The sequence below is a fragment of the Schistocerca americana genome, chromosome 7 (genome assembly GCF_021461395.2).
Source record: "Schistocerca americana isolate TAMUIC-IGC-003095 chromosome 7, iqSchAmer2.1, whole genome shotgun sequence".
Lineage (NCBI taxonomy): Eukaryota > Metazoa > Arthropoda > Insecta > Orthoptera > Acrididae > Schistocerca > Schistocerca americana.
In genome coordinates this window covers 428025489-428049146 of record NC_060125.1, presented here as the reverse complement: position 1 = coordinate 428049146, position 23658 = coordinate 428025489, and the positions used below count along the sequence as shown (strand labels likewise).

The 23658-nt window shown below is 43.7% G+C and overlaps 1 protein-coding gene across 1 annotated transcript in view; it reads left to right on the top strand.

Moving 5' to 3' along the window:
• The window catches only part of LOC124622582 (acetylcholinesterase-like), a 109644-nt gene that overhangs the window by 39381 nt on the left and 46605 nt on the right, over positions 1–23658 (top strand). The window contains exons 4-5 of the mRNA XM_047148329.1: positions 7857–8042; positions 19891–20096. Coding sequence (XP_047004285.1) covers positions 7857–8042; positions 19891–20096 — 392 coding nt within the window. The remainder of the gene's footprint in view (positions 1–7856; positions 8043–19890; positions 20097–23658) is intronic.

The following is a 23658-nucleotide window of genomic DNA, read 5'->3' as shown; positions in this document are numbered from 1 at the left end:
AATAGACGGCGCAGACAAACAGGGATGTTTCCACACCATGCTCTGCTGTTTGGATTCTGGCGTAAAATGCAGTATCCACGTTTCTCTGCCAGTAACAATGCGGCCGAGCAAACATTACCCTCCTCGGAGTACCGTTCCAGATGCTTCAGTGAACACGTCATTCGCTTGTCTTTCATCATGTCATCTAACTGCTTAGGCACCCATTTACATGAAAGCCTCCGGTACCCTAAGGACCCGTGAACGATGTCGTAAACCCTATCATATGATATGCCAAGCTTCCGGGAAATGGCCGTGATGCGCAAACGCCGATCTGCTATCACCACTGCATCCACGTGAGAAATGTTGGAACCAGACAGCGAAGAACGCGGCCTCCCCGACCGTTTATTCTTACGCAAGACTTCACGGTCTTTGTCGAAATCACAGCCCCATCATCTCATAGTTCTCACAGCGAGACAGTTGCCCCCTCGCCTCCCCCCCACCCCGCAAGAACCATTGATCTTGCCGTTGGGGGGGGGGGGGAGGGGGGAGGCTTGCATGCCTCAGCGATACAGATAGCTGTACCGTGGGCGCAACCAATACGGAGGGGTGTCTGTTGAGAGGCCAGACAAACGTGTGGTTCCTGAAAAGGGGCAGCAGCCTTTCCCGTAGTTGCAGGGGCAACAGTCTGGATGATTGACTGATCTGGCCTTGTAACACTAACCAAAACGGCCTTGCTGTGCTGCTACTGCGAACGGCTGAAACCAAGGGGAAACTAAAGCCGTAATTTTTCCCGAGGGCATGCAGCTTTACTGTTTGGTTAAATGGTGGTGGCGTTCTCTTGGGTAAAATATTCGAGGTGAAATAGTCCCCCATTCGGATCTCCAGGCGGGGACTACTCAGGAGGATGTCGTTACCAGGAGAAAGAAAACTGGCGTTCTACGGATCGGAGCGTGGAATGTCAGATACCTTAATCGGACAGGTAGGTTAGAAAATTTAAAAAGGAAAATGGATAGGTTAAAGTTAGATATACTGGGAATTAGTGAAGCTCGGTGGCAAGAGGAACAATACTTCTAGTCAGGTGAATACAGGGCTATAAATACAAAATCAAATAGGGGTAATGCAGGACTACGTTTAATAATGAATAAAAAATAGTGCCGGTAAGCAGCATAGTGAACGCATTAATGTGGCCAAGATAGACACGAAGCCGGAACCTACCAGAGTGGTACAAGTTTATATACCGCAGATGACGAAGAGATTGACAAAATGTGTGATGAGATAAAAGAAATTGTTCAGATAGTGAAGGGAGACGAAATTTCAAATGTCATGGGTGACTGGAATTCGATAGTAGGAAAACGAAGAGAAGGAAACGTAGTAGGTAAGTATGGAATGGGGGTAGGGAAAGAAAGACGAAGCCGCCTGGTAGAATTCTGCACAGAGCATAACTTAATCATAGCTAACACTTGGTTCAAGTATCATGAAAGAAGGTTGTATACATGGAAGAGGCCTGGAGGTACTGGAAGGTTTCAGATAGATTATATAATGGAAAGACAGAGATTTAGGAACTATATCTTAAATTTTAAGTCATTTTCAAGGGCTGATGCGGACCACAATCTGTTGGTTATGAACTGTAGATTAAAACTGAAGAAATTGCAAAAACGTGGGAATTTAAGGGGATGCCACTTAGATAAACTGACAGAACCAGAGTTTCAGGGACAGCATTACGGAACGTTTGACAAGAATTGAAGAAAGAAATACAGTAGAAGAAGAATGGGTAGCTTTGGGGGATGAAATAGTGAAGGCAGCAGAGGATCAAGAAGGTAAAAACACGAGGTCTAGTAGAAATCCTTGGGTAACAGAGGATATATTGAATATAATTGATGAAAGGAGAAAACATAAAAATGCAGTAAATGAAGCAGGCAAAAAGGAATAAAAAACGTCTCAGGAAGTGCAAAATGAAACTTCCTGGTAGATTAAAACTGTGTGCCCGACCGAGACTCGAACTCGGGACCTTTGCCTTTTGCCGGCAAGTGCTCCACCATCTGAGCTACCGAAGCACGACTCACGCCCAGTCCTCACAGCTTTTACTTCTGCCAGTATCTCGTCTCCTACCTTCCAAACTTTACAGAAGCTCTCCTGCGAAACTTGCAGAACTAGCACTCCTGAAAGAAAGGATATTGCGGAGACATGGCTTAGCCACAGCCTGAGGGATGTTTCCAGAAGTGCAAAATGGCTAAGCAGTGATAGCTAGAGGACAAATCTAAGAATGTAGAGGCATATATCACTGGGGATAAGATAGATACTGCCTACAGGATAATTAAAGGGACCTTTGGAGAAAAGAAGACCAGTTGTATGAATATCAAGAGCTCAGGTGGAAACCGAGTTCGAAGCAAAGAAGGGAAACCAGAAATAAGGGAGTGTATAGAGGGTCTATACAAGGGCGATGTACTTGAGGGCAATTTTATGGAAATGGAAGAGGATGTAGATGAAGATCAAATGGGAGATATGATACTGCGTGGAGAGTTGGACAGCGAACTGAAAGATCTAAGTCGAAACAAGGCCCCAGTAATATACAACATTCTATTTGAACTACTGACAACCTTGGGAGAGACAGCCCTGACACAACCCTACCATCTGGTGAGAAAGATACATAAGACAGGCGAAATACCCTCAGACTTCAAGAAGAATATAATAATTCTATTCCCAAAGGAAGCAGGTGTTGACAGATGTGAAGATTACCGAACTATCAGTTTAACAAGTCACGGCTGTAAAATACTAACACGAATTCCTTATAGACGAATGGAAAAACTGGTAGAAGCCGACCACGGGGAAGATTAGCTTGGATTCCGTAGAAATGTTGGAAGACGTGAGGTAGTACTGAGCCTACGACTTATCTTAGAAGATAGATTAAGGAAAGGCAAATATACGTTTCTAGCATTTGTAGACTTAGAGAAAGCTTTTGACAAAGTTGACTGGAATCATCTGCTTCAAATTATGAAGGTGGCAGGTGTAATATACAGGGAGCGAAAAGTTATTTACAGTTTGTTCAGAAACCAGATGGCAGTTATAAGAGTCGAAAGGTATAAAAGGGAAGCAGTGATTGGGAAGGGAATGAGACAGGGTTGAATACTATACCCAATGTTATTCAATCTGTATATTTAGCAAAATTCTGAGGAGGAATTAAAATCCATGAAGAGGAAATAAATCTTTGAGGTTCGCCGATGACATTGTAATTCTATCAGAGACAGCAAAGGACCTGGAAGAGTAGATGAACGGAATGGACAGTGTCTTGAAAGGAGGATACAAGATGAACGTCAACAAATGCAGAACGATGATGGCATGTAGCCGAATTAAGTCGGGTGATGCTGAGGGAATTAGATTAGGAAATGAGACACTTAAAAGTAGTAATTTAGTTTTGCTATTTCGGGAGCAAAATAACTGATGATGGTCGAAGTAGAGAGGATATAAAATGCAGACTGGCGATGGCAAGGAAAGCGTTTCTGAAGAAGAGAAGTTTGTTAACATCGAGTATAGATTTAAGTGTCAGGAAGTCGTTTCGGAAAGTATTTTAATGGAGTGTAGACATGTATGGAAGTGAAACATGGACGATAAATGGTTTCGACAAGAAGAGAATAGAAACATTAGAAATGTGGTGCAACAGAAGAATGCTGAAGATTAGATGGGTAGGTCAAGTAACTAATGAGGAGGTACTGAACAGAATTGGGGAGAAGAGAAATTTGTGGCACAACATGACTAGAAGAAGGGCTCGTTTGGTAGTACGTGTTCTGAGGCTTTACGGGATCACCATTTTAGTATTGGAGGGCAGCGTGGAGGGTAAAAATGGTAGAGGGAGACCAAGAGATGAATACACAAAGCAGATTCAGAAGGATGTATGTTGCAGTAGGTACTTGGAGATGAAGAAGCTTGCAGCGGATCGAGTAGCATGCAGAGCTGCATGAAACCAGTCTCTGGACTGAAGACTACAGCAACAACAACAGGCTGTGCTTCCTTGTAGATCTCGTTGGACGTTCGTCTCTTGCTCCATAGAAAACATATCACACGCCGTGGACATATGAACCATAACCGCCATCTTTAACAACCTGGCAGCGGCACCGTGTAGCAAAGCTGCCTGCAGATAAGGCCGACAGGAACCAAGGAATGAATAAGTTGACTTTGATTTATAGCTGTAATTTGGCTAAAACAAAAACAGGGACAAAGAGTTCCCGATTTTCTCTCGTACAAGTACCAAGTGGGATCAATAAGAATGGAGGAGCAGAATCAAGGATACGGTCTTTCGCCCTCCTGTTCAATCTGTATATTGTAGAAGCAATCACAGAAGTAAAAAAAAAAATGGTTGAAGAGTGGGATTAAAGTACAGAGTGAAAGAATATCAGTGATGAGATTTTTTGATAACATTTTATCCTTAATGAAAGTCAGGTTTAATTGTAGGACATGTTGAATGTTCTGGCTAGCCGGTCCCCGGCACGAATCCGCCCGACGGATTAGTGTCGACGTCCGGTGTGCCGGCCAGCCTGCGGATGGTTTTTAAGGAGGTTTTCCATCTGCCTCGGCGAATGCGGGCTGGTTCCCCGTATTCAGCCTCAGTTACACTATGTCTGCGATTGTTGCGCAAACGTTGCCTTCACGTATGCGTACACCGTAATTACTCTACCACGCAAACATTAAGGGTTACACTCGTCTGGTATGAGATTTTCCGGTGTGGGGATGGTGCGCCGTTCGAGAGTCTAACGGTAGAGAGACAGCTTGAAGGTTGTTCATTAAACCTTCTGCCAGGTACTTAATTATGAATAGCAAAGTAATCACGTAGACGTAGACGAATATACAGGAGGACTATATGGAAAAATGGTTTTGAAGACAATCTTATCGAAATTGAGATTAAAGTAGGTGAGGATGACATGGGAGTAATGATGTTGCCTGAAGAGTTTGACAGACCACATAAAGAGACCTAAGCCGAAACAAGGGCCCTGCGTGAACGCCGTTTACACAGAATTATTGAGACTCTTAGAATATTCAACCATGACACAACTGTCCCACCTGGTGTGCAAGATATATGAGAGGGTAAGTTCCCTCAGACTTCAAATTGAACTTAATAATTACAATTCAAATGAAATGTTGGTCGGTGTTAATATTACCGAACTAGTTTAACAAATCCTGATTTCATATTAGTGACGTGAATTATCTGCAGAAGAAAGGAAAAATTACTAGAAGCCTGTCTCTGAAAAGATAGCATTTCTGTCTTTAGGGAAAGCTTTTGACAAAGTCGGCTGCAATACACTGATCGGTTCTCTGAAGGTGGCAAGTGTAAAAATACAGGGATCAAAGAGTTTTTGCATCTTGTGCTGAAACCAGACTGATGTTATAAGAGTCGAAGCACTTGAAAACGAAGAGTCAGGGACATAGGGACATAGCCTATTCGGCACAAAGGAGAAATTAGGAATAAGCGTTAATATTAAGGAAGAAATAAAAAAGAGTGAGTGAGGGTTCTCCGGTCACTTTGTAATTAGTGACTTCAATGGGGGTGGATAATCACTTGAATGGAACGGGTCATATAATGAAAGGAAATCATACGCTGAACGTCAAATGAAAGTAAAATAAGGCTAATGGAATACAGTAGAATCAATTCTGTCAATGCCGAGGGAATTGCAGTGTGGAAATAACTGCAACTGGTGGTCTCCCAGTAAACTTGTAGATATGCTCATGTCGTCTACCATGTCTAATCGGATCCAGATAGAATGCCATTCACCGCTGTATGGAACTTGACCAGTGTAGGTGTGTACTGAGGCAGCTGAGTAGTTCTCTCATGTGCGGAGCGTTGCGGATGTCCAACGCACAAGCCGCCCGTGTTCCAGAGAGGAGAACAATATCCAGGTGGATAAAACAATTGCATGAGGCAGCTTTTGTAACCAGTGTGAAGCATAAGGGACCCTAAAGGACAGTTCGAACGCCGGAAAATATGCGACGAGTTCTTGCAGCTTTGCAACTACGCCCGTAGCGATCCCTCAGTCATCATTACAGAACATTAGAAAGCAGTCACAGGTCTATGCAGACGGTTATGCACTAGGAAGTTTAAGTTTTATCCTTATAAGCGTCAAATGGCTCAACAGTTATGACCAGGGGATAAAGTGAAAAGACACAATTTCTACACAACATTCTCAAACACGACTGACCAGGATCACACATTTCAGGCATTTCTTGTGAAGTCTGAAGAAAAATTTGAATGTGCTTGTCAATAATCGGAACGTTGTATATTTGTCAGATACAAAGCATGCCCCGTGACGTCTCCTGATCTCTCAGCCCCTGACTTTTCTGTGGCATTGCCTCGAGAACAAAGGCTTTTTACAACGACTCCACATCACTAATGTGCTGAAGGCTGTGATTAAGGAAGAGACAGATGCCATTTCCCAAGAGATGATTGTGAACACAATGATGAAGCTTACACGAACGTCTTCAGCAATGCATCGCCAATGATATACTTCTTAAGAAGTAAATTGTGTTTGAATTTTCAGCAATGACAATATGTGAACAATAGCTAACTATATGTTATATTGACGTAAATACACACCAAGAAAACTATGATATTTCACATGGGCCAGAGTGTAGATTAAGAAATGAGACACTAAAAGTAGAAGATGAGTATTGCTATTTGGTTAGCAAAAGAGTCGATTGTGGCCGAAGTAGAGACTAGAGAAGATACGAAACGCAGGGCGCAATAGCAAGGAAAACATTCTGGAAAAAGACGTTTGTTAACATGGAATATAAATTTGAACATCTGGAAGTCTTCTTACAGCAGTGAAAGCAGATGATTAATACTAAACCCAAAAAAGAATCGATGGTTTTGAAATGCACTCCTACACACGAATACTGAAGATTGCATTGGAGGAACCAATAATTCACGACCAAGTACTGAATCAAATTGAAAAAAAAAATTAGGTCGAGTTTACTAAATGGAGGGCTCGGTAGATAGGACTCATCTTGAGGCATCAAACATTCGTAAGTCTGATAGTGCAGGGATGTCTGGTAAGTAAAACTGCAGAGCGAGACCAAGACTTGAGTACAATAATGTGGTCCAAATGGGCGTGGGATGTTGTAAGTATGTAGGAATGTAGATATTTTCACAGGACAGACGATGGTAGAGATAGCAAATCAATATTCATACTGAAGAGAGCTACAACAACATACAGAGTTCCTTACAGATTTAAGCATTTCTGTTATGCCTTAAACAGCTGATTAATCTGAGTGCATAAAATTATACCACCTGAGAATCTGGGAACACAGGCAGCGTAGTGCTTGTGATATCCTAATGAATTGGTGAAGACCCTATGGGAAACACTCCAGTAAATCTGAGAAAACTTGACGGATAGTTGAGAGATTGGGAAACGTTGGTTTCCAGAATTTTTTTTTCAACGCATTTCCGTGGTGGCCCCTCCAGTCATCGTCACGAATATTCGTTCTGTCATTCTAAACCGAAAAACCCCACTGACCTACAGTACCTTCACTCATCACGTCTGGTCGTAAGCAGCACAAAATTTGTTGTGAACAGCCACACTTTCAAGAATTTTGCCACCAAATACGTATTACCGAACGAATTCCTCATTTGACTTGATTCTTAACTGCAGCAGTCAATTTGGAACGGCAACTATAGCTGAACGAGAAGCAGCCCTCAGCAGACCTGCTATCATTACTAGATCCACCCACTAATTCCCACCCGACCAGAAAATGGAAGCTATTTTCTAGATCGCTCATGTGTTGTAAGCACATATGTAGTAAGAAATTACCAAACATAGTATCACTTGTTCAAACAACAAACCCTTGTCACAGTGAATGATGTTCATGCATTCGGCCGCTGTGGCATGTGCCAGGTTTCCTGAGCCTTCAGAATGACGACATCCCTGGCAACGCGGGCCTCAAGGACCAGGTGTTCGCGCTGCAGTGGGTGCAACGCAACATCGCCGCCTTCGGAGGCGACCCGAGCAAGGTCACCATCTTTGGGGAGAGCGCAGGCGGTTCCTCTACGTCGCACTTGTTCTTCTCTCCGGCAGCCAAAGGTGAGTCATGTCTATGATGAGCTTCATTGTCGACATCCATCGCAAATAAAATTGCCTACCACCTGTCGAAAGAACTCTCTGTATCATATGGGATGTGGGACAACACATATTGCCAGAAACAATAGTTACTGGCCAATATGGCCCACATCTGCAGCCAATGCGCCTTTCAACTGGCAGCTTTAGCAGACATCCAAACAAGACAATTAGCAAATTACGACCCATAAGTAAATGAAATCTTGTACCACACAGGAAACAGTGAAATTTCTTTACGTCGTAAGTAATCGCCATGGCATCATTATCATCTTGCAAATACTTTTTGTGTCCATGACTGTTTTTAGGTGAAAGTTATTGATTGTTACATACTGTAGCCAGTTTAAATTCTCACAACGCCCTGTTCTGTACTCCGACTATGACACCAATACCGCAGACTTCGCTATGTACTAGTTCCAAATAAAGAGAGGCTTTTCGATTGTTTTTAATAAGGAGTCCTTTGTGACATGTTTCGCAGCGTAGATTTTTTACTCCATTTTTCCACATCCCGTTATTGGGATAGAAAATGTGGAATTTAATAATTTATTTTACACAGAAAACATTCCAACTCTTTCACATTACTTGGATCCAGAAGATTACTTATAGTAAAAACATTTTCCTGTATGTGTCTCTCGCTGATTTCATTAATATCTCATCCATTTGAGGTATGTGGAATTGGTCTATGTTCTATTGGACGTTGATAGTTGCTTTAAGAACTCAACATATTGTTATAGGCCTGCTGTTGCTATGGATGAAACCTAATTATGGGTTGATACTTGCGGAATTAGTTCTCACCTTTGTAATCGATCACGTAGTTCTTTTCCTGCGTTCTTTCATTGCAAAGAGTATGATCGTGTGGTTTTGGATACATTTTTAGTGACTTCGGCGTAGAAAAATTGTTCGAACAATGGAAACCTGGTCTGAATAACTACGGGTAACCATCGTACAAATTTTATAAGTCCATATTTACTTTGCCTGGCGATACTAGATTAATCTGACCTCGGATTTTACATGTGTTACGAAAGCTTCGTATCTAAATATGCTAGCAACTACAGTGAAATTAAGGAGAGCTTGATTGCGAGTTACATTTTGAAGGAGAATCAGCGTTGGCCGTATTTTTTTGTTTTATTATCCGCAAAATCGATTTTCGATCACTTAGTGACCATCCTCAGTGCTGTAATATACAATTAAAATTGGAAGGCACTGGTATCAACAAGCTTAGAGCGATCACATGTAAGCGAGTTTATGTGATCGCTCTAAGCTTGTTGATTTTGATTGTATATTACAGCACTGAGAATGGTCACTAAGTGACCGAAAATCGATTTTGCGGATGCGGCCAATGCTGATTCTCCTTCAAATTCTATCCACTATTTGGCCGTGGTGCACAGAACACTCCATGGAGTCGCCAATCAATGAGTTACATTTTTGTATCTTAGTTTTGAGGTTGTTTCACTGTGTTGGTAAGAGAAATGGGTTGCCTGAATATGCGGGGATGGAAACAGGGTCGATAGAACTGCCGAGTGGTGAGCTCAAAGGTATCAAGAACCAAGGATTAATAAACGTTGAGATCATTTGAAATGGCCAAGGTGTCTTCCAAGCAGGATGTCAAGTGTTTGGCTTTCGTGAGGTTGTCATGACGGGTCCGACTGTTACATGAGAATGCAGATTTTCTCAGCGAATTTCGTTGATACAATTTTCTCTAGCTATCAGCCACGTACTGGCTCAGCGTTCTGAAGAGTTTCCCATTTGTTATCTTCAGAAAAAGTATTTAGGGTCGTGGTTGCTGGTCGCTGACAGACGGATCATATCCTTGGTTCGAGGTGCAGGAGGCTAAGCACTTATGGGTGCTGTTCCTCCTCATTCCTAGCTTGATGGTTTATTACATCCTGCCGTAACAGGATTGTCCTCTAGGTTACCTGAAACAAAAGACAACATGTACTGCTAGAAAGCTAGCGAGCGTCAGAAGCGGTGGGCATCGTGGACATCGTCTACCTTATCTATTTTGGCGGTTCGAACTTCACTTCGGTAAGGTGGGAGTAGTCCAGTGGCCGCAGATGATCGCCCACATACGCGACGGCTTCTTCCGTCATCTACCAACAGTTCTTGTTGGTGATGATGGGGCAGGAGTTTATAAGCTCCAGATCTGCCCGCCGGACGAACTCCTTTTCCTTGAATTTCCAGCTCAACGGTTCGCACACCCAACTGAAGTCACGTGGTAAGTATGGGAGAGGAGGGATATCCGACTGGGTAAATGGGTAAGTAAAATCATGGTGGGTCTAGGTGCAATCTCTGAGAGGTATGGCGTTCTTGGTGAGTACCTCTCTCATGCTATTCTTGTGAGGGAGGGGCAGGAACTCCAAAGGACGGTTCGTCTCCTTCTTTCTTGGTCCTCTCTTTGTGCACGACCAACTCCTCAGCCTCCCGCCTTTCAGCAAGTGCCGGGAAGGCGACCGTTTCCGAAGAGGCAGTCAGCGTCCCTTGAGCAGTAGTCCCCATCTCCATGGCCACCTCCTCGACCGCCTGCGTTTACGTATCGGCCAGCGAGGCGACCGTCCTGGCGTGGGCCGGCGCCTCTTCTCGTGTTGCGCTTGACTCGCGAGTCTGGCGTCACGTGCCGCACCTGACAGCGTGCCTCGTCCAGCTCCGCTCTCAGGGCCGCCCTCTCCTCCGTCATGGCTGATTTGAGCGCGGCAACCGCGTCGTCGGTGACTTTCCGCAACGTTTCACGGAAACCACCGTCGTCTTCTTCGTGGCGGCGCAGCCCGCTTCCCCCTCTTGGAAGGGGCGGCGGGTCCGCCGCTGTGTCTACTTGAACCGCCTCTTCTGCTGCTTTCATGCCTTGGTATGACTGCTTTATCTCGTTATTTGAAATTTTGAACTATTACTGTTGTTCTTTTAGGTGCTTATTTTGGTTACCTTACCTTGAAATCTGATTTTTCCTCCAATTTATTATCTTTATTTATAATGCCTTTTCTTAGATTTGCTGGTCCTATATGAGACGTGAATTTGCGGCATAAGGACCGCCCCAGTTTACGTACGTGGCAGCTGCACTTTGCGGCTTGTCACAGTCGCGTCTATAAAGCGCTTTTGCACATTTCAAACACGCAGCTGTGCCCCTGCATTCCTTGGCTACATGCCCGATGTTTTGGCATTTGTAGCATTGCTGGCTGGTATTCGATGTAGTCTAGGAGTAGCGTCTTTCATTAGTATTCCAAAACGTCCTAGGTCCCTGGTTCGAAACCCGCCACCGTTTGAATTTTTATTAATAATCAGCAATGGCGGCCCAAGACTTGTCGTATAAGAAGTCACCCTCATTCTGACAACGGCCATGTCAAAGAGGGCGGAGAAGTGGCTAGGGTTCAGGGCACTCTCTTGTCCGTGGGGTGGGAAACTGTCCCTAAAGGCGGAAGAATTAGCAATGATCAAAGGCATGAAGACGTAGAAGGTAATGGAAACTACTGCATTAAAGACATAAAACGTGTATCCATAGGACAAGTGCCCTGTAGTTGAAGAAGTGTCATTATGATCTCACCATTGGCAAAAGATTCAGGAATAGTCTCCCATACGCGTGGCTGGGAGGGGTCTGCCAAGTCAGACGTTACTATGAGAAAAAGCATGAATAAGAAAAGAGAGGGTAACGTTCTGCGGGTCGGGGAGTGCAATGTCAGAAGCTCAAAGTGGCAGGGAAGCTAGAAAATCTGGAAACCGAAATGCAAAGGCTCGATCTAGATGTAGTGGGGGTCAGTGAAGTGAATTGCAAAGAAGACAAGGATTTCTGATCAGATGAGTATAGGGTAATATCAACATCAGCAGAAAATGGTATAACGGAAGTAGGATCCGTTATGAATAGGAAAAAAAATGGTTCAAATGGCTCTGAGCACTATGGGACTCAACTGCTGGGGTCATTAGTCCCCTAGAACTTAGAACTAGTTAAACCTAACTAACCTAAGGACATCACAAACATCCATGCTCGAGGCAGGATTCGAACCTGCGACCGTAGCGGTCTTGCGGTTCCAGACTGCAGCGCCTTTAACCGCACGGCCACTTCGGCCGGCTATGAATAAGAAGGTAGGGCAGAGAGTACGTTATTGTGAACCGTTCAGTGATAGGCTTGGTATTGTCAGAATCAACGGCAAACCAACACCGATACAATTATAGTTCAAGTATACATGCCGGTGTCGCAAGCTGAAGATGAGGAGACAGAGAAAGTATATGAGGATATTTAAAGGGTAATATAGTATGAAAAGAGAGATGGAAATCTAATACTCATGGGAGACTGGAGTGCAAACGTAGGAAAGGAGTAGAAGAAAAGGTCACAGGAGAATAAATGCTTGGGACAAGAAATGAGAGATGAAAAAAATGGCTCTGAGCACTATGGGACTTAACATCTGAGGTCATCAGTCCCCTAGAACTTAGAACTACTTAAACCTAACTAACCTAAGGACATCACACACATCCATTCCCGAGGCAGGATTCGAACCTGCGACCGAAGCGGTCACGCGGTTCCAGACTGTAGCGCCTAAAACCGCTCGGCCACTCCGACCGGCGAATGAGAGATTCGAATGAGTAGTTGAGTTCTGCAATAAATTTCAGCAATAGCGAATAATCTGTTCAAGAATCACAAAAGGAGGAGGAATACTTTGAAAAGGTCGGGTGATACGAGAATGTTTGAATTAGATTACATCATGGTCAGACAGAGGTTCTGAAATCAAATACTGGGTTGTAAGGCGCACGGAGGAGCAGATACAGACTCAGATCACGGTGTAGTAGTGATGAAGAGTTGGCTTAAGTTTAAGAGATGAGTCATGAAGAATTAATACGCAAAGAAGGATATGGATGCACGAAGGAATGGCAAGATACCCTTGAAGTTCTCGAAGGCTGTAGTTACAGCAGTAGAGAATAAACCAGTTAAAGGGCAATCACATAAATTGGAAAGAAAAACATACAGGGTGTCCTTAAAAGGACTCCCTGATTTCAAAATTAAATATCTCGAAAACAAAGATCGATAGAGGAATGCAGTAAACGGTATGTTTATTGTGAAAGCTGTAAGAAGTTTATACAGCAGTTTGAAATAATAGTTACAAAAGATGCTAAAAGATGGCGCTGTAATCTCCATACGTAATGCCTAGTATAAATAGTGATCCGAAGCCCAGAGCGATCAGTTCCACTATTGAAACGTGAAAGGAGGTTAGCGTACCGAAGGAAGAGATTAAAACCATGTACTCCATTGAACAACGCGTTTTTCTGGTTCTAGAGTGCCACAGGTTAGAAAAGAGTCCTACGGCAACAAGGCGAAGTTTACAAGCACGATTTAATGTTCCAAAAGGACCCGATGCGAAAACCATTCGTACGCTTTTCGCATAATTTCAACCAACAAGCAGCGTAACTTATGATCTATTGGGGCATGTTGGCCGCAAGAAAACCGCAGTTACGCCTGAAAATATCGCCCCAGTTTCTGGAATTATTCAGCAAAATTCAATGTCATCCGTCCGTAGAATTGCATCTGAGACTGGTTTGAAGCGTTCCAGCACGCAGAAAATACTGAGAAAGAGCCTACACATGTTTCCATTCAAAATTCAAACGCACCAGGCCATACCCGTACGAGCTGTGCAACAAAGAGTTGCCTTTGCTAATCAGATGCTCACAATGATTGATAATGAAGGATTTGATGTTGGCTGCATCTAGTTTACAGATGAAGCACACTTCCACCTGAATGGATACGTGAATAAGCAGAACTGGGGTTCCGAAAAGCCATATTGATGTGAAGAAAAACCCCTGTATTCTCCTAAAGTTACTGTGTGGGCTGCAATATGCAGCAGAGGCATTATTGGCCCTTTTTTCATTAGAGAAACGGTCACTGGTGCACGTTACGTTGCAATTTTGGAACACTATGTCTCCACACAGCAAGCGTTAGAGGATCGACCAGGTACTGAATGGTTTACGCAAGATGGAACCCGACCACATCGCTTTCTTGAGGAATACCTCGGGAATCGAGTCATTGCTTTGGAATATCCCAAATTTACTGGTGCAGGCATAGATTGGCCTCCATATTCGCCGGATTTGACTCCCTGTGACTTTTTTGTGGGGCACAGTGAAAGACATGGTCTACCCGAAGCATCCCGCCACGCTGGACGAGCTTGAATCTGCGATCTCTGTGGCATGTGAATCCATTTCGGTTGAGACACTACGAAATGTGATGGCGAATTTCATTCTTCGTTTGCGCCACCTCTGTAGTGCCAATGGTGAACATTTTGAAAACATTGTGATGTGATTGTTTGCAAAGATTGTTTTCATACGATTTTTTCATTTATGCTGATTTGAGCTGTACAGCGTACAGTGCCATCTGTTAGCAGCTTTTGTAACTATTATTTCAAACTGCTGTATGAACTTCTTACAGCTTTCACAATCAACATACCGTTTACTGCATTTCTCTATCGATCTTTGTTTTCGAGATATTTAATTTTGAAATCAGAGAGTCATTTTTTGGATACCCTGTAGGTACAAAGAAGGTAACTGCGAAGAAGCCATGGGTAACAGAAGAAAGTACAAAAACGTTCAGCGAAGTTCAGGAACACAACAATTCAAGTCGTTCACGAATGAAATTAATAGGAGGTGGAGGGAAGCGAAGACGAAATAGCTACATGAAAAATGTGAAGAGGTCGAAAAAGAAATGATTGTTAGAAGGACTGATTCAGCATATAGGAAAGTGAAAATAACATTTGGTGAAATTAAAATCAAGGGTGTTAGCATAAAGCGTGCAACGGGAATTTCACGATTAAAAGCAGAGTAGAGGGCGGATAAGTGGAAAGATTACATTGAAAGCCTCTATGAGGGGCAGATTTGTCTGGTGTGATAGAAGAAGAAACAGGAGTCGACACAGAAGACACAAGTGATCTAGTATTAGAATCACAATTTAAGAGAGCTTTGGGGGACTTAAGAACAAATAAGGCACAAAGGATAGACAATATTCCATCGGAATTTCTAAAATCATTGGGAGAAATGGCAACAAAATGACTATTCACGTTGGTGTGTAGAATGTATGAGTCTGGCGACATACCATCTGACTTTCGGGAAAATATCATCCATAAAATTGAGAAGACTTCAAGAAAGAATTACCGCAAAGTCAGCTTAAGACCTGACGCATCCAACTTGCTGACAAGAATAATTTACAGAGGACAGGAAAGAAAATTGATAATGTGCTGGATGACGATCAGTTTGGCTTTAGTAAAGGTAACGACACCAGAGAGATAATTCTGACGATATGGTTGATAGCAGAAGCAAGACTAAAGAAAAATCAACAGACTTTTATAGGAATTGTCGATCTCAAACAAGCGTTCGACAATGTAAAATGGTGCAAGATGTTCGAAATTCTGAGACAGTTGGGGTAAGTTGTAGACAGAGAAACGAGTAATGTGCAGTATGAACAAGAGACAAGAGGGAATAAATAAGAGTGGACGACCAAGAACGAGTTGCTCCTTTTAAAAAAGGTGTAAAACAGGTACGTAGTCTTTCGACCCTACTATTTAATCTGTACATCGAAGAAGCAATGAAAGAAATAAAAGAAAGATTCAGGAGTGGAATCAAAATTGAAGGTGAAAGAATATAAGTGATACGAAACTTCCTGGCAGATTAAAACTGTGTACCGAGACAGGAACTCGGAACCTTTGCCTTTTGCGGGCAAGTGCTCTACCAACAGAGTACATGACGTAAAAGGCAAGGTCCCGAGTTCGAGTCTCGGTCCGGCACACAGTTTTAATTTGTCAGGAAGTTTCATATCAACGCACATTCCGCTGTAGACTGAAAATCTCATTCTGATAAGTGATACGATTTGCTGACGACATTGTTATCCTGAGTGAAAGTGTCTATCCTAGTGAAAGAGAATAAGAATTACTTGATCTGCTGAATACAATGAACAATATAATGAGTACCCAATATGGACTGGGAATAAACCGAAGAACTTCGAATATATGAGAAGTGGCAGGAATGAGTACAACGAGAAACTGAATATCACGATTGATGGTCACGAAGTAGATGAAGTCAACGAATTCTACTATCTAGGCAGCAAAATATCCAATGATGGACGGAGCAAGGAGGAGATCACAAGCATACTAGCACTGGCTAAAAGGGCATTCCTGGCCAAGAGAAGTCTACTAGGACTAAACAGAGGCCTTAATTTGAGGAAGAAATTTTTGAGAATGTACGTCTGGAGCACTGCATTGTGTAGCAGTGAAACATGGACTGTGGGAAAACCAGAACAGAAGGCAATCGAAGCGTTTGAGATGTGATGCTATAGAAGAATGTTGGAAATTAGGTGCCCTGATATGATAAGAAATGAGGAGGTTCTGCGCAGAATGGTAGAGGAAAGGAATATGTGGAAAACATTGACATGGAGAAGGAATATGATGATAGGACATCTGTTAAGATATCATTACATGACTTCCACGCTACTAGAGGAGTTGTAGAGGACAAAATCTGAAGTGGAAGGCAGAGATTGGAATACATGCAGCAAATAATTGAGGACATAGGTTGCAAGAGCTACTCTGGGTCGAAGAGTTTGGCACAGGAGAGGGATTCGTTGCGCGGTCCTGTAACGTTCTCCTTTATACACTCTGGTCAGCAGACTCTTCTGCTGAAGGCCTAATGTGTCAATGTGTGAGCCAATCGCGTGCATATGGGAGAGATGTCGCTGCCTGTCGTGGGGACTTGCAGAAGGGGCGGTGGGTGGCAGCGGGGCAGAGCGGGGTCGGGATATCGAGTCCCATTGTCGCCCGCCTTTTCCGTCTGCTGCCTCTACCACTCTTACACAACGCTCCTGACCCGTATTTGCTGACGCCGCTACCCATGCGGAGCTTAGTTGGCAGTCTCTGTCTCAGCTGACAATATCGTCATGTGCTCACATTTCCAGTGTCTGCTTCCCGACTTTTTTTTTTTGTTAATCTCATTTTTGTTCCTTGCATTTCTTCGTGGTGGTCTTTCCGTGACACCCGTTACAGTTCATCGTTGATCCATTCGCTCTCTTTTTAATCTGATCGAAGGCGGTGAGATATCTTGCTGGCTAATCCACTGGATCTCAGCCCGGTACTTTTGTCTCTTTAAAAGCAAATACATGTCCTTCGTTAAAGCTGTGTTGTGCCACTGAAGATATGTTGTTCTAGCCGAGGCAAACGCTCCTCGTATGTCCAGAACAGCGCTGCGAAATGCGTCGCTGGGCGTTGGACGCTGTTTATTCCACACAAGCAAATGATTCTGTAGACCCCAGGAGCCCGTAGCTCTAATTTTTTGCTTTCAGCAATTGAGCGTAAAATGGTTTTTATCTTGTGCTTCTCCATTATGCTGGCTATCTTGGCTGTGGGCGGCCCTGTGTACAGAAGAAACGCCAGGCGCTTGATTTCTCCTTCTGGACTGTTTTCTTTCTTCATTACACACACATTAGAGCAGCCGTTCTTGAGAAAGGTTTCTTGCAGATGCTCTAACTCGCTAGGCGGACTTTTCCTTCATGCATATGGCTCACGATCTGTGTGCCAGGGTGGTGAGTGCAGATTAGCATTGTGCTGGATGGTGGCAAATAGTGGTGTTTAGGTAGAAATTGATGGTGTCTTTTTCTTTTAGATGGAATGTCCCAATATGCTGCCAGGGTTCTTCTTTACAGAAAGTCTACGAACTATTTGCATCCGTTCTACGTCGACTGTGAACCTCAAATTGTATGTTATTAGAATGGTGTAGGAATTTTTGTAGTTTCTCCTCTCCATGCAGGCGAACCACGGATGCGTGGTCCCCATATTTCAGGCACGCAGTTTCGAGAGTTATTTCATCGAAGTGTTCCATATATAGGTTTTGAAATACCTGGCACCAGAGGAGATCCATGGTGACTCCGTCTATCTGTTCAGAGAAGTTTCCAACACATTGAAAGTAGGTGGCGGTGAGCACACACCGAAACAATTTCACCGTGTCACTGTCGAAGTGACACTCTAGTAATAACATAGAATGTTCTAGTGGTACCTGTGTGACGTCAAACGTGCCTAGAAGTCAGTCAAAACCCAACCTGGCGTCTGGAGTATCGGTTGCGAGCACGGCGGGTAGTAGATCGGCCAGGCACCATGATGTAAACTCGCATCGTTGTTCGGAACACGTGAGGAGCGTCCAACTCGGCAAAACCGACAAGTCGGCAGTGGCAAATTACAGCATCAAAGAAGGCCGCATGTTTCTTTTGAAACAGACAAAGCTGCTGCACTGTACCAGTGGGTCCTGGAAATCAGTCACAAAGGATACAGTGGAAATATGAGTACACGACGATCTTGTGAAGTGTGACGGCGGTTACCATCTGGGTTCCTCTTGAGAGGTGGCATCAGTAAAAACACAGCAGTAGCGCCCTGATGTGAAAGCGGTGGCGGCAGCTAATGGAAGAGACAAGGAGCACCAGGACCTGGCACCCCGACCCCCTTCCACTTCTACTACCGAGTGTAACATCTCTTCCGGGAACACATGACTCGCCTGTACATTGACCCCTTGGCAGACGAGTCTGTGGCCCAGCTGCTGCAAAGGAACGAACTTTAAATGATTACGACACTTCACCTGAGGATGAAGAGTTGGCAACTGATCGAAACGTAGCCCTACGATGTGGCTGATATCCCGAGGAGATCTAATGCAGGGCATGTTGTTCTTTACGACGATATGTGTGGCAGCGTGGTATTAGCCAGGTGGGGTCTTCACATGTCTGGTGAGCTTTCTGTTCGGTGCAGCTACCCGCCCTGATGACTTCTGTTGATAGGCTAATGAGTGGAGAATAGGGTCCTGTGTACACAACGTATGGTTTCACATCCGTTTGTCTGCGAAGAAGATTTACAGGACTCGTTGAATGGACTGAACATTCCAATTGGTGTAGAATACGGATTGATAGTAAATAGAAGGAAAACGAAAGTAATGAGAAACATGTGAGAGCAGCGAGAAACTTAACACCAAGATCTGTGTTCACGAAGAAGATGAAGTTAAGGTATTCTGTTACTTAGACAGCAAAATAACCTATGACGGATGGAGCAAGGGGAATATAAAAAGCAGACTATCACTGCCAAAAATGACATTCCTGGCCAATAGATGTCTACTAGTATAAAACACAGGGCTTAATTGGAGAAAGAAATTACTGATAATGTACATTTGGAGCACAGAATTGCAGGGTAGTGAAACTTGGACTGTGGTAAAATCGGAAAAGGAGAGATTCGAAGCACTTGGGATGTGGTGATACAAAAGAATTTTGAAAATAAGGTGGACTTATAAGATAAGGAACGAGGAAGTTCTCTAGAGAATCGGCGTTCCTACAGGATGGAATCTGTGTACCCGAGGTGTCTATGTCTAGAGGAAATCTCAAATGTGATGCTGATGTAAAACGTTGCCAAGGTGAAAAGTAGGACCCAGAGCAGCATTTAGCTAATTGGAAGTGGAAAATCGCCTAAAAATCACATCCAGGCTGTCCAGCTGTCCGGCTTACCAGCCCTCATCATTAGCCCGTGACAGATTCAGCACGGACTGGCCAGCTAAATTACGTGATCTGAACCTTATAGAAAATGTCGATAACTGTTTGGAACAGTGGATGAAACGTTGCAGTCATGTTTACCGAAATCTGGTAGCTCTACAGAATCTAATCATCAATGAGAATGAGTCACTTGAGGTGGACATGGAATAACGGATGATGAAACTCGTGGGCACCCTTCCACGCCGAATTATCAGGGCTTTAGATGGTGACACACGGTATTAGCGTGGCATGACTATTTTTTTGTCCAGTGTGATTATTCGTACTAATTGAGACCACTGTTTGTTTTTACAGGTCTGTTCCGGGGAGTGGTCATGGAGAGTGGCGAAGCGAACGCCGTCTGGGGCGTAGAGGCCAACCCCCGAGAGAAGGCATACCGTCTGGCGGCGGCCCTCGGCTTCCAGACGCAGGACGCCAACGATGCCTCCGTAGCGGCGTTCCTCAGAGCCGCCAGCCACTCCGACCTCACCAGAGACGACAACAGGGCCCTCTCTGATTTCGTGAGTCCAACTGTATCCACGTCGTTAAGCCTAAACGTTTGTGACAGCTGCAACCACTATCAGAATAAGTTGCATTTCTAAAAACTGTTTTCAGTAGGCCTACACTGAGGTGAGGTGAGAAAAAGTCACGGTATAGTTAGGTTTATTTATACAGACAGCGGTACCATCGCGTACAGAAGGCATAAAACGGCAGTTCACTGGCGGAACTGCCTTTTGTACTCAGGTGATTCATGTGAAATGATTTCATTAACAGACTTTGAATGCGGAGTGGTAGCCAGACACATGGAACATTCTATTTCCGAAATTGTTAGGGGGTTCAGTGTCCTGAGATCGACAGTGGCAAAAGGGCGCCGAGAATACTTGCGACGCTACTCCCGGGATAGCCGGCGCTTCAGATTCAAAAGTGTCGACAGTAGCGAAAAAAATGCCAAAGTTCATAAATTCATGTGAAGTGTAAGAGTGGTTAATGATGCCACATTGGCACCATATTTCACCACCATACAGTCCAACGCCATCGCGGACGCGTCACATCATGGGAGGGTCGTCACACAGCCCCTCTCAGAAGTCTCAGCCCTTCTCTCGACGCCTCTGCAGCGGAAGTCAGAACCGGAACTCATAGCCTTATAAACATTCGGTTTTCTTACGGGTGGACGAAGGAAATATTTAGGCCACATTGCTGATCAGAATCGACATGAAAAGGCCTCAGGCGCGAGTGAAACCAACTTTTTTTTTTGTTTTTAGGCGTTCAATTCACGACGGAAATTTTTGCTCTATATATGGGGTGGAACACTAGGACACTAGGAACCATTCGACGAAATTTGAGCGTGATCTGAAACAGAAAAGGGTGTTTATAGTCTTTCATCCTTCCGTTTTCGCGTCCTCCTGTGGCATGTGCCAACGATGCCGTGAACAGGGGGGGGGGGTGGCAGGGGGGGTGGCAGGGAGGGAGGGAGGGGATGCGACACGGACATGCCTGTGAATTAATCGGCAAAATGCCACAATGAATCGAGAAAGAGGACGGAGGAAACAGCATAAATACCCTTTTCTGTTTCACATCAGGTTCAAATTTTGAACGGCTTAGTGATTCCACAGTGTAAACCAGAGCTACACTACATGCATGAGGGAAGCACTGAATCTTTCGGGGATGTCAACAGTATCAAAGGTTGTAAACAACGTCGTCCTGTTGCACTTTGGACTATACAGCGTCACTTACTATGGCGAACTATATGAAAAAGAACGCCCCAAGGAAAAGGATGGTTTCACTAACACTCTTTATGACACCGGCCATTTTATGTTGATTCTCACCAGAGGTATGTCCGAAATGTTCTCCTCGGCGACCCATAAGAAAACAGCGTGATTTCAACACTGAGTGGCGCAGTTCTGACCTCTGTAGCAAAAGCGTCAAAAAGGGGGTGATACGTGGATAAGGGGATGTATATGGCAGTCCCATGGTGTGACACATCGACGGTAGCGTTGGGCAGATTTGTGGTGGAGTTAATCCACCTTACACCTCATGATCTTATGAGCTCTGAGTTTTTTCACTCGTGCCGACACCTTGTTGTGTAAAGTGTCACCGAGCCGGAAGACGATGCAGCAGGATGTCATGCTTTTGCTGCATTACGTAGGAAGGCTGTACGCACATTCGAGCCAAATTTCGATATTCTGCGTCTTATTAGGAGAAAATGCCGCGATTTCAAAACAGTGACCCTGTTTCATGATGTGGCTTATCATGTAAATTCGCGGATAGCTGGATAGGTTACTCTCATCACCGGTTCTCTCAGAACTGAGGATGGTTCACGTTGAACCGAAACCCGACATTTAAAAAAAATAATGTCATCAAGACGACGAGAGAAGCTGATATCAGCCTTACGATATATTAAACAATTTCGAATATATTTGTGTATTTGAAGTGACCAACTTAGTTGGTAGAACGTGTGTAATGAAATACTAGTGTATCCTGACATCCTATGTCTCAAGTTATGCGGAACACGTGACAAGTAATCAAATTATTTACTACTCCTTTCTCCTAAGGGAAAAAGGAGAAAAAGAGTTTTTAGGAGAGCAGCCTACGGAAAATCACCTATCACTCTCGATTTGCTTCGTTCTGATCACCCTGATGGCATGGTGTCACTGTAACGTGGCTTGGAATAGTTGTTCGATGACATAGAGACAAATGGAACTATTGATAGGCACTGCATCTGGCGTTCTATTACAGTATGTTCCATTTTCAGCGATTGTAATTTATTTTCCGAGCATAAAGTATATAGCTTGTCGGACAGCAAGACGACATTATTAACTCATAGCGTTTGCCTGAAAGTAGAGTTACACTCTAGCAAAACTTCGGTTCGGTAGTTCTGGTTCACTACATTTGGAAATTTGTGGTAAGTTCCTATGGGACCAAACTGCTGAGGTCACTGGTCCCTAGGCTTACACACCACTTAATCTAACTTTAACTTACTCTAAGCCACGTAATAAATGGTAGGATTACCGGTAGTATTGGTAGAACTGACAGGAAAGAAACATACATGACTGTAAAAGAGAGAAAATGGGAGCAGACGACTTTTCTTTGTTTTCTTATTTCTTTAGTTTTCAGTTTGCATATAATTGAAACCATACATCATTCACTGCTAGCCCTTTGTGCACTTTATATCCATACAGAATGTAAAACTGAAAATTAGTTGGTCGCGTGAATTCTGCGCTTCTGTGTGTTTCATGTTGTTATTGATAAATGCGAACATTATTGTTTACGAATAGAGAAACATCTTTCATGTAAGTTCGACGAAGTACTGAAGCGATGTTTGATATATTTCTGTTAGCTATAATTATCTCATTACAGCAACTATGGTTTTTAAAGGTAATGAATCAATCAACAAGGCCAGGAGAGTGTACGTGCTAGATAGAGCAGATAAGTGGATGTCTGCATCTCACTTAGACAGTGATTTCACATCACTTAGTTCCAGTAAGATGGACGTACAGGAATTAAGGGCAAAGTTTAAGCAGATTGTAAATCGTGGTCTTCAGATTTTTGTGTTTAGAAAATGGATAAAGGATGAAAAAGACCCACCACGGTTATTCACAAAATTCGGAAGATGCTGAAGAAGAAGAGGCTGTTGCACTCTCGGTTCACAAGAGAACGCACAGTTGACGACATGCAAAATTAGTAGATACTCGTGTCACTGTAAAAATATCTATGAGCGAAGCATGCAACAACTATCGCCGTCATACCTTAACAAGAGATCTGGCAAAGAACCCTAGAAAATTCTTGTCTTACGTAAAATCGATAAGCGGCTCTAAGGCTTCCGTTCAGTCCTCTGTTGATCAGTCTGGTGTGGCAGTTGAAGGTAGCTAAACGGAAAACGAAGTTCCAAATTTCACGTTCAATAAATCATTCACACAAACGAATCGTACAAACATACCGTCATTTGACCGTCAGACAAACTCCCGTATGGACGACATAGTAATAAGCATCCCTGAAGTAGAGATACAACTAGAGATTTGAAAGCAAATAAATCACCAGGCCCGCATGGAATCACAACTCGGGCCTACAAAAAGTACTCTACGA